Source organism: Clinocottus analis, unplaced genomic scaffold (assembly GCF_023055335.1).
Source record: "Clinocottus analis isolate CAN_PGR_092001 unplaced genomic scaffold, fCliAna1.0.p SCAF_10, whole genome shotgun sequence".
NCBI classification, from domain to species: domain Eukaryota; kingdom Metazoa; phylum Chordata; class Actinopteri; order Perciformes; family Cottidae; genus Clinocottus; species Clinocottus analis.
Genome location: NW_027175821.1, coordinates 5,595,355 through 5,608,414, shown reverse-complemented (window position 1 = coordinate 5,608,414; position 13,060 = coordinate 5,595,355). Strand labels below are relative to the sequence as shown.

General features: G+C 45.7%; 1 protein-coding gene across 5 annotated transcripts in view; it reads left to right on the top strand.

Annotated features, from left to right (window-relative positions):
* Nucleotides 1-358: 358 nt before the first annotated feature.
* The window catches only part of ablim3 (actin binding LIM protein family, member 3), a 38,816-nt gene continuing 26,114 nt past the window's right edge, over nucleotides 359-13,060 (top strand). For all 5 annotated transcript variants that reach the window (XM_068584153.1, XM_068584145.1, XM_068584138.1 and 2 more), the window contains exons 1-2: nucleotides 359-824; nucleotides 7,922-8,056. In XM_068584153.1, the coding sequence (XP_068440254.1) occupies nucleotides 812-824; nucleotides 7,922-8,056 (148 nt within the window). In that variant the 5' untranslated portion in view covers nucleotides 359-811. The remainder of the gene's footprint in view (nucleotides 825-7,921; nucleotides 8,057-13,060) is intronic.

Here is a 13,060-nt window from a genome sequence, read left to right as displayed (position 1 = left end):
CGATGTGTAAAGGTATCACATCCTCATTTGTTCGAATCTACTAAATGTGAACTGGGTGTTTAAAGAGGTTTATTTGAGTTTTTTATTCATTCAACAACAACATCAACAACAACAACAACAATAATGAATGTCTTCTAAAAAGATGTGCGTTTGTTTCCACCTAATCTTTTCAGAGTATTTTATGTCATTGTTGTAATTTAAACGGTTGCACACAGAAAGGGTCAGCGCCGTGAAACTCCCCTTGTTCATTTTATTTTGAAAGGTAAGGCCGGAACACGTGTGCTGCGGCTGCCTGGGCGCTGTGTGAGAGGCGCGCGGTGACAGCAGCAGCAGCAGCAGCAGCACACCGCCAGGGAGAGCGCGGCGGAGCTGGATCCATCCAGGAGCGAAAATGTGAAGGTGGAATCCGACTGAGCAGCATTGTGTTGCAACTGACGCCTGTTTGTGTGAAGAAGAAGAAGAAGAAGAACAAAAAGAAGAAGAAGAACAAAAACACACAACACAGGCGACACAGCAAGAACAGGAGCTCTGTTTGGGATTTTTTTTTTTTTAATCACTGGAAATAACCTCCGTTTATTTTATCATACATTTTTTTTACCCTTCTTTCTGGCTGTGTCCACCTTGTCAGAAATTAGCCTGGAAGCGGTGTTGCGCTGCATGAGGAGCCTCATTTACGTTCACTGGATGCTCAATTTCTTTCAAAAGACACATTTCGGGAAGGAGTAAACTGCCCCGTGAAGGTCTCCTCTCGCTTCATGGGATTATTCTCGACGGAGGCGCTTTGTTTTGAATCAGAACAACAGTGGGCATCATGAGTTCCAGCGGTAAGTCCATTCCTGCGCGCTTTATCTCGGCACTTGAAGCGCGAGGACAATACCTCTATGTGCGCGCACAACTATACCATGAAACACGAGTCTAGAAGAGATGGAAGAGAAAGTGACAACTGAAGAAAAGCTCACCCGATGCAATTCCACTCCACCTCAATATACCACCCGTGTAATGCCATTGTAATTAGCCATTATAGAAACTAATGTGAAACACATGTTGTGTTCAAATCCTCTAGTATGCACTTGGACCTGGTTTAGAGAGGACAAGAGCTAAGTATATCTGGAGGTCAAAGTATCCATCATCCATAGAGGAGCATCTTTGGGATTCTTCATCCCAACAGCTGTTGCTTGGTCCCTCCCAATGGCTGCCCCACTCCTCTGTCAACCCTCTCTCATCTCCTCCTCTCCTTCCTGGTCCTCTTTGCCCTCTCGTGGGAGCCCTCCCAGGCTTTTTCAGCTGTTGCCTCTTTTGCGAAAGCCCACCGACTCCTTGCAGGAGCGCAGAAACCCTCGAGCTGGAGCTTCCTCACCTGGCCGCGTGGAGTTCAGTTCGCTGTGATGCAGCACATCACAAACAAAGTCTTGACAGCCCGAGGGGCTTCGTTCTCGCTCGCCCTGGACCGGCCCGGGGCCTGCCATGATGCTAAGCTGACCTTGTATCAGCTGACTGTGACCCTGATCCTCTGTCAGCTGAATCAGGGCTTTCCCCCTGTAGGGCTGGCTGGTCAGCTGTGTGAGCATGTGCACTGTCTGTGTGGCTTGCCTCCACGTTGTTGTGTGCGAGTTACCGCGGGTGGATCTCCGAGGGAAGACCTTTAAGGAAATGCACACCCTCCCGTGACCCTTGGCCGTCAGCAAGGCCACATGAAGTTAATGAACACCGGGTACTCCGTTAAGTGACGGTGTCATGTGCATCCTGTCCTCCCTTCCCCTGCCCCTCTGTGTCTTTCAGGAGGAGCTGGCATTACTGCATCATTCATAATCCAGCCTGTCATTGTGTGGCACTACATTATTCATCTGCTGCTCTTAACCCTCTGGTACCGGGGGCTCGCCTGCGCTGCCAGTTCCTCGTGCCCTGCGTGCCGGGAGTGGTGTCGCAGCTACACGCTCCGCGAGGGAATGTGTAGAATTCTTTTGTTAAGCTTCAAAAAATGCTTTTTCTCAGCTGACACTGAGAAGGAGGAGGAGGAGGAGGAGGAGGAGGAGGGGGGAGGAGGAAGAGGAGGGCGTGCAGTGCAGCGTGTGGGGAGCTGTCACAAGCGCTTGTGATTTAAAGGCATGTGCTTTAACAGGAAATGCACACAAACCTGTGCTTATACCGTCTGACTGAGAGTGTGTGTGTGTGTGTGTGTGTAGGTGTGTGTGTGTGTGTGTGTGTCAGCACTGGCACACCTGGCAGACTGTATGCTGTTCCGTGTTTGTACTCCGGCCTTTTAGGCACAGGGACACAGCACAGTTCCCACCCTTCCAGTCAGTCAAACATATGCTGCCCTCTGACTCTCAGCACACTCGAGGGTGAAATGGGCCTGTTGGGCTGTGCCGTGTGCGCTGTTCTTTTCCGCTGCATGTGATAACCCAGAGGCCAACAACACACACAGAGTAATTACACACAGCTCAGCCTCCGACTGTCTGTCTTCATCTTCTCGGCCTTCTGTCACTTCTGGTCAGTGGGCTGTGTGTGCGTGTGTGTGTGTGTGTGTGTGTGTGTGTGTGTGTGTGTGTGTCTGGTCAGACTCCTTTTTTTTCTGCCCGGCTGGCATTTGAGGCAGGACTGTGAGTGCAGCAGGTCAGTTTCAGGCCGAAAGAACGTTGGTTTCACTTAAGATATACTTCGTGTCTGCTAAGAAGTAACCTCGCGGAGTAAAGTTGTACAATATGTGTGTTTAAGCGGAGCGATGAAACACACGTTGATCAATACACTCATCATTGAGCTCAGGGACCTGAGGGGGATCTGCAGAGCCATGCATCGCAGGCAGCACTTCCTTCCCTCTCGTTCTCTCTGTATAGCAGAGAGTTCTCAAGTGGCAGACAAAATGCATCTCAAACTTCATAAAGGGGTGTCTGCGTCTCATGACACCGAATAATTCAGGCTTATGGTTTGAATGCATGAGAAGTATGGGATTTAACGGCAGCTATGGGTGGAATCTCTGTGGAAGATTTGTCCTTTTTGCTAAACTTAAGTAGAGTCATGTATTGTCTTTCAATGACTGGCAATGTTGGTCACCCCCACCGTCGTGATCTAGACGGAAACATCTCAGTAACGGTGGGATGGTTTGTCATTAGCTCCAGATATTCATTGCACAGGATGAATCTTAATGACTTTGATCGTCCTCTGACTTCTAATACAGCGCCATCAACTGGTCAAAGGTTTTCCTTTTCTTTTGAAATATCTCAATAGTTTGAGTTTGAAGTCTGTCGTGTATGTAAATTCTTTTAATTGTTTTATTTTTTTTAAACTGTTTATGTCATTCCACTTTTTGCTGTTTTGTTTCCGTTGCCTGTGTTTTTATGCGGTGAAACTTCCTCGCTGGCATCTTGGCCAGAACACTCAAAATCCCAATAGGACTATCCTTGTTAAATAAAGGTTCAATCATATAAAACGGATTGATTGGCTCTAAATTGGGTACATGGATTTATTGGTTACCAGACAAAGAATCCAGACTAGCTTCAGCATTACACTCTAATTCTGGTAAATGACCAAAATACCTGCTAAACTAATGACTGATGGAAGCAACAGAATAGAAAAGAGTGGATCACTGTGAGTGCAGGAATCCTCCGCCGACCTGTCAAGTTGGATGAAATCCAGCGTTTTCCAGATACCTTGTCATGGATCAAAGTGTTGTTCAAAGGGAAATATTGTTTTGATGATGGTAAAATACCAGCGAGTTCATAAAATCATGAGAAATGTTCCTCTGGGAACCGTTTATACCCACGTTGAACCTGGTCTGTACCTCAGTGTATGAAGGGACATACTGCTCCAATGACCCACTGACAGACAGTGTCCTCCCATGGCCCCACTCCTAGAAGGGGAAAGACACATAAATGTATAGATACACAGGACAGTACAAGATTAAATGATAGATGCTTCTTGTCAGATGAGTGTTTTCTGTTTGATGAGAGGAATGAGTCAGAACAAGGTTAGACAGGGAACGGAGCAACATCATATACGGTTCCTGCACTCCGGCCTCATCTGGTGAGCAGTCGAAACCAGAGCCGAACACCATTCATCACTCCTCCTGCCAGACGCCTTAGTTCAATAACACAAAGAACAAAGGTGGGAGACAGAGATGGTTAGCCACGAACACAGACGCCGGGACGCGCACGTGAATATTCATAGTCGGCAGTCACGTACAACTGCTATGTATTTACTGCTCTACACATAATGAGGCACATGTTTTTCTCGTTCATTTTCGAGTCATTGTTGCCCCACTGGCACTCAGTTTGATTTGTGTAGAACAGTCAAAACCTTTGTGGAAAGGACACTGGAGACTGCGCCGCATGGAAACATCCAGTTGCCTTTTTATCTTTCAACTCAAAGCTGTTTTTTTAATTTCATTTGAATGACTGGAATATAAAGAAGACTCATTCAGCTCAAGGCCACAGTACTGTGGCTCGAATATGTTGCTGCCTCAAGGTTTCTGTCTCCATGACCTTGGCCTCTGGTGGGATTGAGTGATCATTCAGCCTGTCAGTAGCAGTCTGACCTCTCTCTCTTTTCTCTCTCTCTCTCTCTCTCTCTCTCTCTCTCTCTCTCTCTCTCTCTCTCTCTCTCTCCCAATGGAGTGACCGGTGTGTTTGTGATATCTCTGGACGCCATCATTGTTCTGATGAATGCTCTCGGTCGAGGTCCTATAGCCGAAGGGAGATAAGAGACGGGATGGTGGGTGTCGGGGAGACACCTGATCGTTGGCTGCATTAAATTACAGACAGGGAAGACATGGTGTTACTTTACAATGCTGATTATGTCACCCTAAAATACAAACATCCGACTTGTGTCTTAGCGAGACACACCTTCAACCAATTACGACTTGTTAATAAGGTTTGTTCAATACGCTAATGACCTACATAGCACACAACTTATTTTAAGTTATGGTGCTGGTTATAACAAATCAGTCCTCACAAAAAGTCAGATCTTTCGAATTATATTAATAGCCTTTGCAGCTGAATTACTATATTTGAGCTAATGAACATTTAATCTACAGGTAGGTATATCACTCCTTAAAATGTAAGTGGCTTAGTGTGGTTGAATAAGATTTCTTTTAAAGCTGACCGGTCTCTTTACACGACCTGCTGAGTTGTACTTGCCCCTGATACGCTAATACAGCTGATAAACCTGGGTGTGTTACGAACTACAAAGCCATGCTATAAAAAGCGAAACAACACATTTTTCTGTTAATAATTCATCTTGAATCCACATGGTCTCCGTCTTGCATCTCTCTGATTCCTTCGTCACGCTCTTCATTCCACTCACTCGTCACCACTGATCTCCCAGCATCCCTTGTGACTGAGCTCCCAGCGTGTTCCTCCCCGGGGCTGTCAGGTCAGGGGCGGAAATAGCAGCAGCCTCTCCGTCCCCGGGGGGATGCTGTCGGGCCTGCCTGACCCCGGTCCCTGTTCTCATCACCTGTCGGCCGCGGGCTGTTTTCTCCCGGGGGCGCTCGCCACTGATTTGGAGTCAGTGGATTACACCTGTAGTCCTGTGGCTATCATTAGAAGAATGACTCAACACCTCAGCATGGGAGAGGATGAAGGGTTGTTTGAGAGCTCGATAATGGGTTAAGACGGGGAGAGGATGCCCGGTGTTCAATGAGAATGAACGCCCTGACACAATTAGATAGAGTTACGCAATGCGGCGGCTCCTGAGCTGTTTGTGTACCTGGATTCCTTGCGTGGGTGGCGCTTTATTTTGGCAAGCACATTCAACTAGTAAGCATCTCATTCACTGACACATACTTGTTGATAATTTGAAGGATTTTGCCACGCCTCTGCCAGTTTCCTTTAGGCTGTTGTGTTGATTGTCTTCATTCAGCATCTTGCTCAGTTTTTCCACTATGTTGTGTCTTTTAGTTCAACATTTCACCAGATATCATGTAGTGTTTCACAGCCAAACGGTAAGGCCGGTGCATGGCGTCATTGGGCTGAGCTGTGAAAAACAGAGAAGGTTATACTGTGGTAGAGGTTTGTTCTGGCCTTATTCCAGAAGGCCGGCATTGCAAATGGATGTCCTGTGTGTTTCCAATAGGTGTTGGCACAGGCTTACATGTACAGCCATTAGTTCCCATTGTCTCTCATTTACACCTGATGGGATCAGTATTGCTCATATGGTGTTGTGCCTGGTCTCTCTCTCACGCACACACACACACACACACACACACACACACACACACACACACACACACACACACACACACACACATTAGACATTTATCAGGCAGAGTAGTGAGTCCCGGTGGTGCTGCCAGCATTGTGAGGGAGACAATGAACTAACAGAGACTTGAGTGTGGGGGATCGGGAGTGGGAATTAATCATAAATTGCATATTTCCAGTGCCCACACTCCTGCCCTGAACAGGAAAATAAACTACAAGTCACGCATTCAATCTGTCTCGCACACATGGATGGATGTATCTCCTCACTCGTGCTTTAGCCTACACACTATATGCATATACCGCCGTCCAACTTACAGCGTGCCAAGAGTGCTCAGGAAGCGTGCTGGACTGTCAGACTTTTTAAGTGCTGCGAGTCTTTCGGGATACATCCAGTGAAATGCAATCAGACAGTTCTGTCACGCCGGCCCATATGCTGATGCTGCTCTGACTGAAGCAGCAAAGTCCTCCAGTCAGCTACTCAGGTAGACATTAAGGCCAGCTGGTTACCCTGCCATTATACCTCTCACACCGAGTGCAGGACCACTCAAATGCTCCTTCAGGAAGATGGAGCAAAATAAGAGACTGTGAACCCAGCTGTTCTGGCACAGTCTTGGGCTGGTTGTCTCTGCATGTGGATGCAGGAGAATCTCTGTAAAGCCCGGAGGGGAGGATGGACCTTTAAAGAGCCTCTAACAGCTGAAGTGGTCTTAGATAAATTAATTTTCCTCACTCATTTAAGATGAAATGAATCTCTCTCTTTTTTCTTTTTTTTTTTTTTTTTGTGAGAGCATTTATTCCATTACTGTTATGGCTGTATGTGAGAACTTGCTTTCTTGGGAAGTAGCTATTGGGCTTGCAGGAGCCTGACATGTAAGCGAATGCATAATGAGGAAAGGAGATCCATCCACTTTCCAACCTGACGCGGCTCTGCGTGTGTGTGTGTGTGTGTGTGTGTGTGTGTGTGTGCGCGTGCGTGTGTGTGTCAGCCCGTATGAGTGTGTGAGAAATAGACAGTGGGAGAGAAAGCCTGGAGCTTACCCAGCTTACATAGGTGTCAGACCTCACTTCTTCAGAACAAGTGTTGACAGAGCTACACACTGATCTTATTATGTGAACTGCCCACAGTACAGTCTAGTGGAGGAGAATCAGAGCCCCACTTCCAGCGATGCATCGATACATTGTGAGGGAAAAAACCTTAGTTGAAAAAAATCTATCATGATTTTGCTGAATTACAATGTTATTATATCAATTAAAGTGGACATTTGTTGTGGCTGGAAACACAAAAAACATGATTATTGTTTTCTGTGTGATCGACAATGTCATTGTCTAATTTCATTAGTGGCAATAAGCTATACTGGTTTCAGGCTACATGAAAAACCAATTATGTTTCCATTCTGGACCAGTAACTATGAGATGAAGCTCTTTGTGTCCAATCATAGCTTAGCAACGATAACGAGGCATGGCAAGCCTTGTATTCCTCTGCACGTTGAGGCGGGGTAAATGGGGCTCAAGTGAACAATACTCCATGTATAGAGAGTTGGAACAGTGTTTTTTCCTTCTTTGGTAAACTTTAAAACCCACATAACACAAGCGCAAATGTATAGAAAATGGAAAAGAGAGTGTTTTTCTCCTCTAACGCCAGCTGCAAACCTTAGCATATCCAGCTAACTAGTCCGCTACATAAACATAAATGTAACGTTAAATGTGTGTGTTTTTGTCTCCCACAGCTTATCACCAAAGCTCTGCGGCAAGTGAGCGGAGTTCTGGACTAATCCGGTGCCAGCGATGTCGGGAAGTATGTAAAGGCGAGGTGGTGCGAGTACAAGAAACCCACTTCCACGTAAAGTGTTTCACCTGCACCGGTAAGGCATAGAGGAGACAAACAGCTGTGGGGATCACAGAAACCCCGATTGTCTTACAAAGTCTCCAGGCGTGGGTTGTGCTGGTCATAAATGTTGTTAAAGATAAATAAGAGATGTACTGCTACACTAGAAGCAGAGACATCTGTCTTGGTCACATTCATACGCTCCACACACACACACACACACACACACACACACACATTGACAAACTAGCACTCACTCGTCCATCCCACAGCATTCATGCTGAGTGCTATACTATTAGCCCATGGTGGGTATTGGAATAGATCAGAGGTGCCTTGCAGGGGAGTTAGACTCCTGCTAAGCTAACTAGCTATTGCGCCGCCAACTTGGAGAGGATTTCCCGCGCTATATCAACTAGCTTTGCTTCAGGTGAGACCTGGTGACCCCCAGAAGAAACATTGTGATCTCTTACATCCCCATCATCAGCAATAGAGTGGCATCTGTTTATATTTTGTAATGTATTAAAAAAAAATTGGAAAATAAAAGAAAAAAAGTCAAATTATTACTTTAAGAATGTAGGCGAAAATATATTTTTTAAGTCCTTTTTTTTCACATGTTCACAGCATGAAAGTGTAACATTTTGGCAGCTGTTGAGCAGAAAGGGGGCTGATTTGTTTTCTTTGGCTCAGCAAGACTGCAAAAACAACTTCTCTAAACGGGTTTATGACAGTCAAGTGTGTTGTGCGTGTGCAAATTTGAATTCAAAGAGCCAAGGAATTGTATTTGTCATGCTGCTGTTACAGACTGCAGCAAGTGTGCTCAGTTTTCTCTTAATAACATTTCTAAAGCCTTAAATTCAGTCATGGTTACGTTCAGTCATTTGCAGATGAATTGGAAACAAGCAAGCAGATAGATTATCATCTAATCCATCATTTTGGCATAGTATGGCATAATTATCACCTGACACAAATATCTCCCCACTTTGTTGACCAGCCACTATGTTTAAAATGGGCTTGCCTGAGTTATGCTTAGTTGAATTGGGCCAAAGCATTCTAGTTATGAGATTTACATCAAACTTGGCAGTATGTTAAATGTAAGTATGTTATGAAAAATGCATCAGTATATGCGGAACCACTACTAAAAATACACGAGATCTATATCTCCGATTTATTGACTTTATGAAAGTTTCCACACAAAAAAACAAGCAGACTTAAAATTCAAATTCGAAAGCTTTAATCCTCTATTTTGATATAATTTACCAGTTATTGAGGCTATTTAGGATTGAATTTTTCCAGAAAGTGTCACAATTTCAAATGTGTCTTGCCATATTTCAAATTCAGATGAATTTGTTTAAGAAATTTATTTCTACAGATTTATTAAGTATTATTCCCTTTGTACACTAGATATTTTTTACATTTTCTGTGTCACCTGAGTCGTCCTTCCTTTCATATCTTTTAGCGTTTTCACCCATACACATGTCTTAATTAATCGTGCAATCCCATTTTCATAAATACACAAATGAAGTGAAATATGTCCTCAAGACCGGCAGTTTTTCTGACTTTTCAGTTTCAGGCGAAGAAGCCGAGTAAGTTGTGTTCATCACTCTTTGAGCTGCACTCTACTGTTTGTTCAGCCCAGAGCCGTTCCAGGAGATAAACTCACTGCAGGCTATTCATTGGAGGGCTGTTGTTACATGTTCACAATGTGTAGCCTTCACACACACACACACACACATACACAAAAAACATATGAACTATACCGTGCACACATGCACTCATACGTGCATGCACGCTCGCGGTGGTTGTGAGGGGTTGCTGTGGTAACGGTGTGAAGGGGCACCCGGCCCCTGGTTGGTGGATATTCTCAGCATCTCTATGGTGCTATCAACCAATCGGAAGGCTCCATTCTGTGCCCCAGAGAAAAAGGGGGGTGAACACAGGAAGCAAGCAGGGGAAGAAAAAAAAAAAGAGAGAAAGAGGGGGGATGGGGGTGCTGTGTGTGTCGCCTAAACATTACATCATCACTTGAGTGTAATACCAATCTGATTCTCTTCTTCCTTTTCATTCCCCTCTCTAGCAGCAGCGGTGCAATAATGGAAAACTGTCACTGATGAGCATCATGTTAAATACACCCATCAGACAGCCCTACCCTCTCATGTTCCAGAGAGCTCTCCTCATCCCATGAGGCAATGGGGCACTATTGTGCTCCCAGACTCCACCACATCCCTGTCTATAATATACTCTCCTGTATGGGCCTCTGCCGAGCCAGCAGTTTTCTAAAGCAGTTATTGTTCACTATCTATCCCCCCCGCTCACACACAAACATGTTGCATGTTCTTTTGAACTTCACAAACTCAATTCCCTATTGTTTGTGCGTCTGCTCTCTGCTTGTCATTAGTTCCGCTGTATACTTTCCGAGGCTGAATGAGTGTGAATGCAGACGCGGGATTTAAGATCGCATTTCTATATTTCCTTCCACCTCTCGGTCGCCCTTTTTTCCTCCGTTTTCCTCCCTCTCCCTCTGTTTCTTTCTCTTGTATTCTCCCTTTTTCTCCTGATGACAGTCACCCAGGCATGAAATCAACTCCTCATCTTGGGACAGGATGACATTGGCATGCGGGGCGAGCAATTCGGAGGCTAATGGCTAAACTGTATTACGCCATTGTGCCGGAGTAACAATCCACTGCGTGCTGCCAAATTGCCTGATCTGTGGGACGTGTTTATGAACTCGTTGACTGGGGTTTGTTCAAACATTTCATTTCATTGTTTCGACCCAGAGCAGATTGTGAACTTGTGTTCTTGGGGTATTGACCTTGACCAATGATATTGTATTTGCGTTAGTCCATTTATTTACACTGTAAATTCATGATATAAACCTGAGTTTTTTTCCTGCTGTTTATTTTAAAGCCAATTTTAGTTTTTTGTCTCCTTTTTTCTCGAATGGGCTGACTCTGCCCCGGTGAATAGATGACGATAACGCAGCGTTAAACAGACACACTCTTCACTGACTTGTGAGCACACTCACACACACACATCCATCCTGTCTATCATTTTATCTTTCCCCCACATGTTATTAAGCCACATTACCGTGCTTATGACACATCATCATAATTCCTCGCTCAAGCATTAGCCAGAAGAAGAAAAGATCTCTAATCATGAGCGTTTAACCTCTTTTATAAATCCATTATACAGCTTTTGATTATAGCGCAAAGAAGCCGCCACGCAATCAGCTCAGGAAAAAAAAAAAACGTCTGTGGAAAATGCTGAAGACAGAAGCCTGCTCACAGATTGATGCATCAACTCCAGACATATAAGTGTGTGAGTGTGTGTGTGTGTGTGTGTGTGTCTGTGGCACTTCTCAATGTGGCAGCGGGCTGTACAGTATTGGATAATGTGGTGTTGTGTTACAGGCAGACGGGCTGACTGGTGCATATTGGCCTAATGACATAGTGACCACATTTATTCTGCCTCTGAAGCATAATCGTCACTCTTGGATTCCAACAGTAACAACGGGGCCTGTCAGTGGCACGGGCGCAACGCAAACACACACATAAATCACACGCGATGGCAAGACGCGCAGCCCACTCACGTGCTAACAGAAGGCACAGAAACAAATATACAACGGCAGACAGAGACCGACGCAAACACAGACACATTCTAACATAAACCGCTGGGCTGCTCCCGGTGGTTGTTTATTTTCAGAGACAAAACAGATTGTTCTCATAAAACAGCGCCAAAGGGAATAGCAGATTTACACAGACAGGTCAGATAAATACTTGACTGCTTTGCTAATGCTCCATTTGTAGCTGGCATTCTCACCAGGGCTGTGGTGAAATTGCAGCATCTTTGTCTTTTTCTCGGCAGACCCTTTTCGTTCAGTCGAGTTGAGCTTTGGATGCCACTAGCCCCTCATCACTCAACCCCGGTGTTAATAACGTCGACCGACTGGACTGTACCTCCGTTCTGTTTTCTGACGGCGAGGGACAGGCCGAGATAGAGGGAAGCAGAGCCGAGGGCAAGGAGAGAGAGAGAGAAGACAAACAGCAAAAAGAGAAATAGAAAGAGAGGTTATAGATAAAGAGACACACAGCACTGGGAAAAAAAAAGTAGGGGGTTACAGGGAAGGGGAGCTTCCTGTAGCTATAGCAACCGCTGGTACGCTGGTCCAATCACCACGCCAATGCCTGGTTGCTAGGGAGAGATTCCGGCGGAGAGAGAGACGGGAACGCTTCCTCCCCTCTGACTCTCCAGGATCTGGGATAGATGACGGAGATTATTCCTCCCGCTTGTCTCTCTCAAGCGTTTTGGTCCTGAGGGGTTTTAACACACTGATGCCCTGCCTATTGTCTTTACGTGTGTGTGTGTGTGTGTGTGTGTGTGTGTGTGTGTGTGTGTGTGTGTGTGTGTATGTGTGAGGTGGAGCTGCTCAAGTGTACAAGTGTCTGGCTTAGTGATAGTGGGATTTCCGAACAATAAAGAGGATCATTCGGCGACAAACCCTACACACACACACACACACACACACACACACACACACACACACACACAGACACACACACGCTAAACACACATACACAGAGCTGTAGCTTGAGAGTATTTTATTGCTTGTCACAAGGCCCCATCTCTCGCAGCAGTTTGGTTATCGCTGAGTTTGTGTACGCGTGTGTGAGAGAGATCTCGTTCACGCCTGTTTTCCCCTCCGCTGAGTGTCTTATCAGCCCTCAGAGGGTTAAAAGCTGAAGGCCTCAGCAGCGGGACTGGTCTGCTGGTATGAAGGGACTCCGCTGGGCAACCATCTGTCTCCATCAACCACCGCAGCCAAATGCTCGGGCGGCCCTGTCATTCATGCACGATTTCTTTCTGCTTTAGCCTTAAGCTGCCTCTCTCTCTCTTGCTCCTCTCGCCCTCCTCTACGACCACATCGCCGTCTGTTTTCTGTTACCCGGTTGTCTTTTTTTTATAGCCACGCTAGCGGCTTTTGGGATAGCAATGTCAGTTTGTCAGTCTGCCAGTCGGCCACTTTGGTCCAGCCTGAGCGATCTCG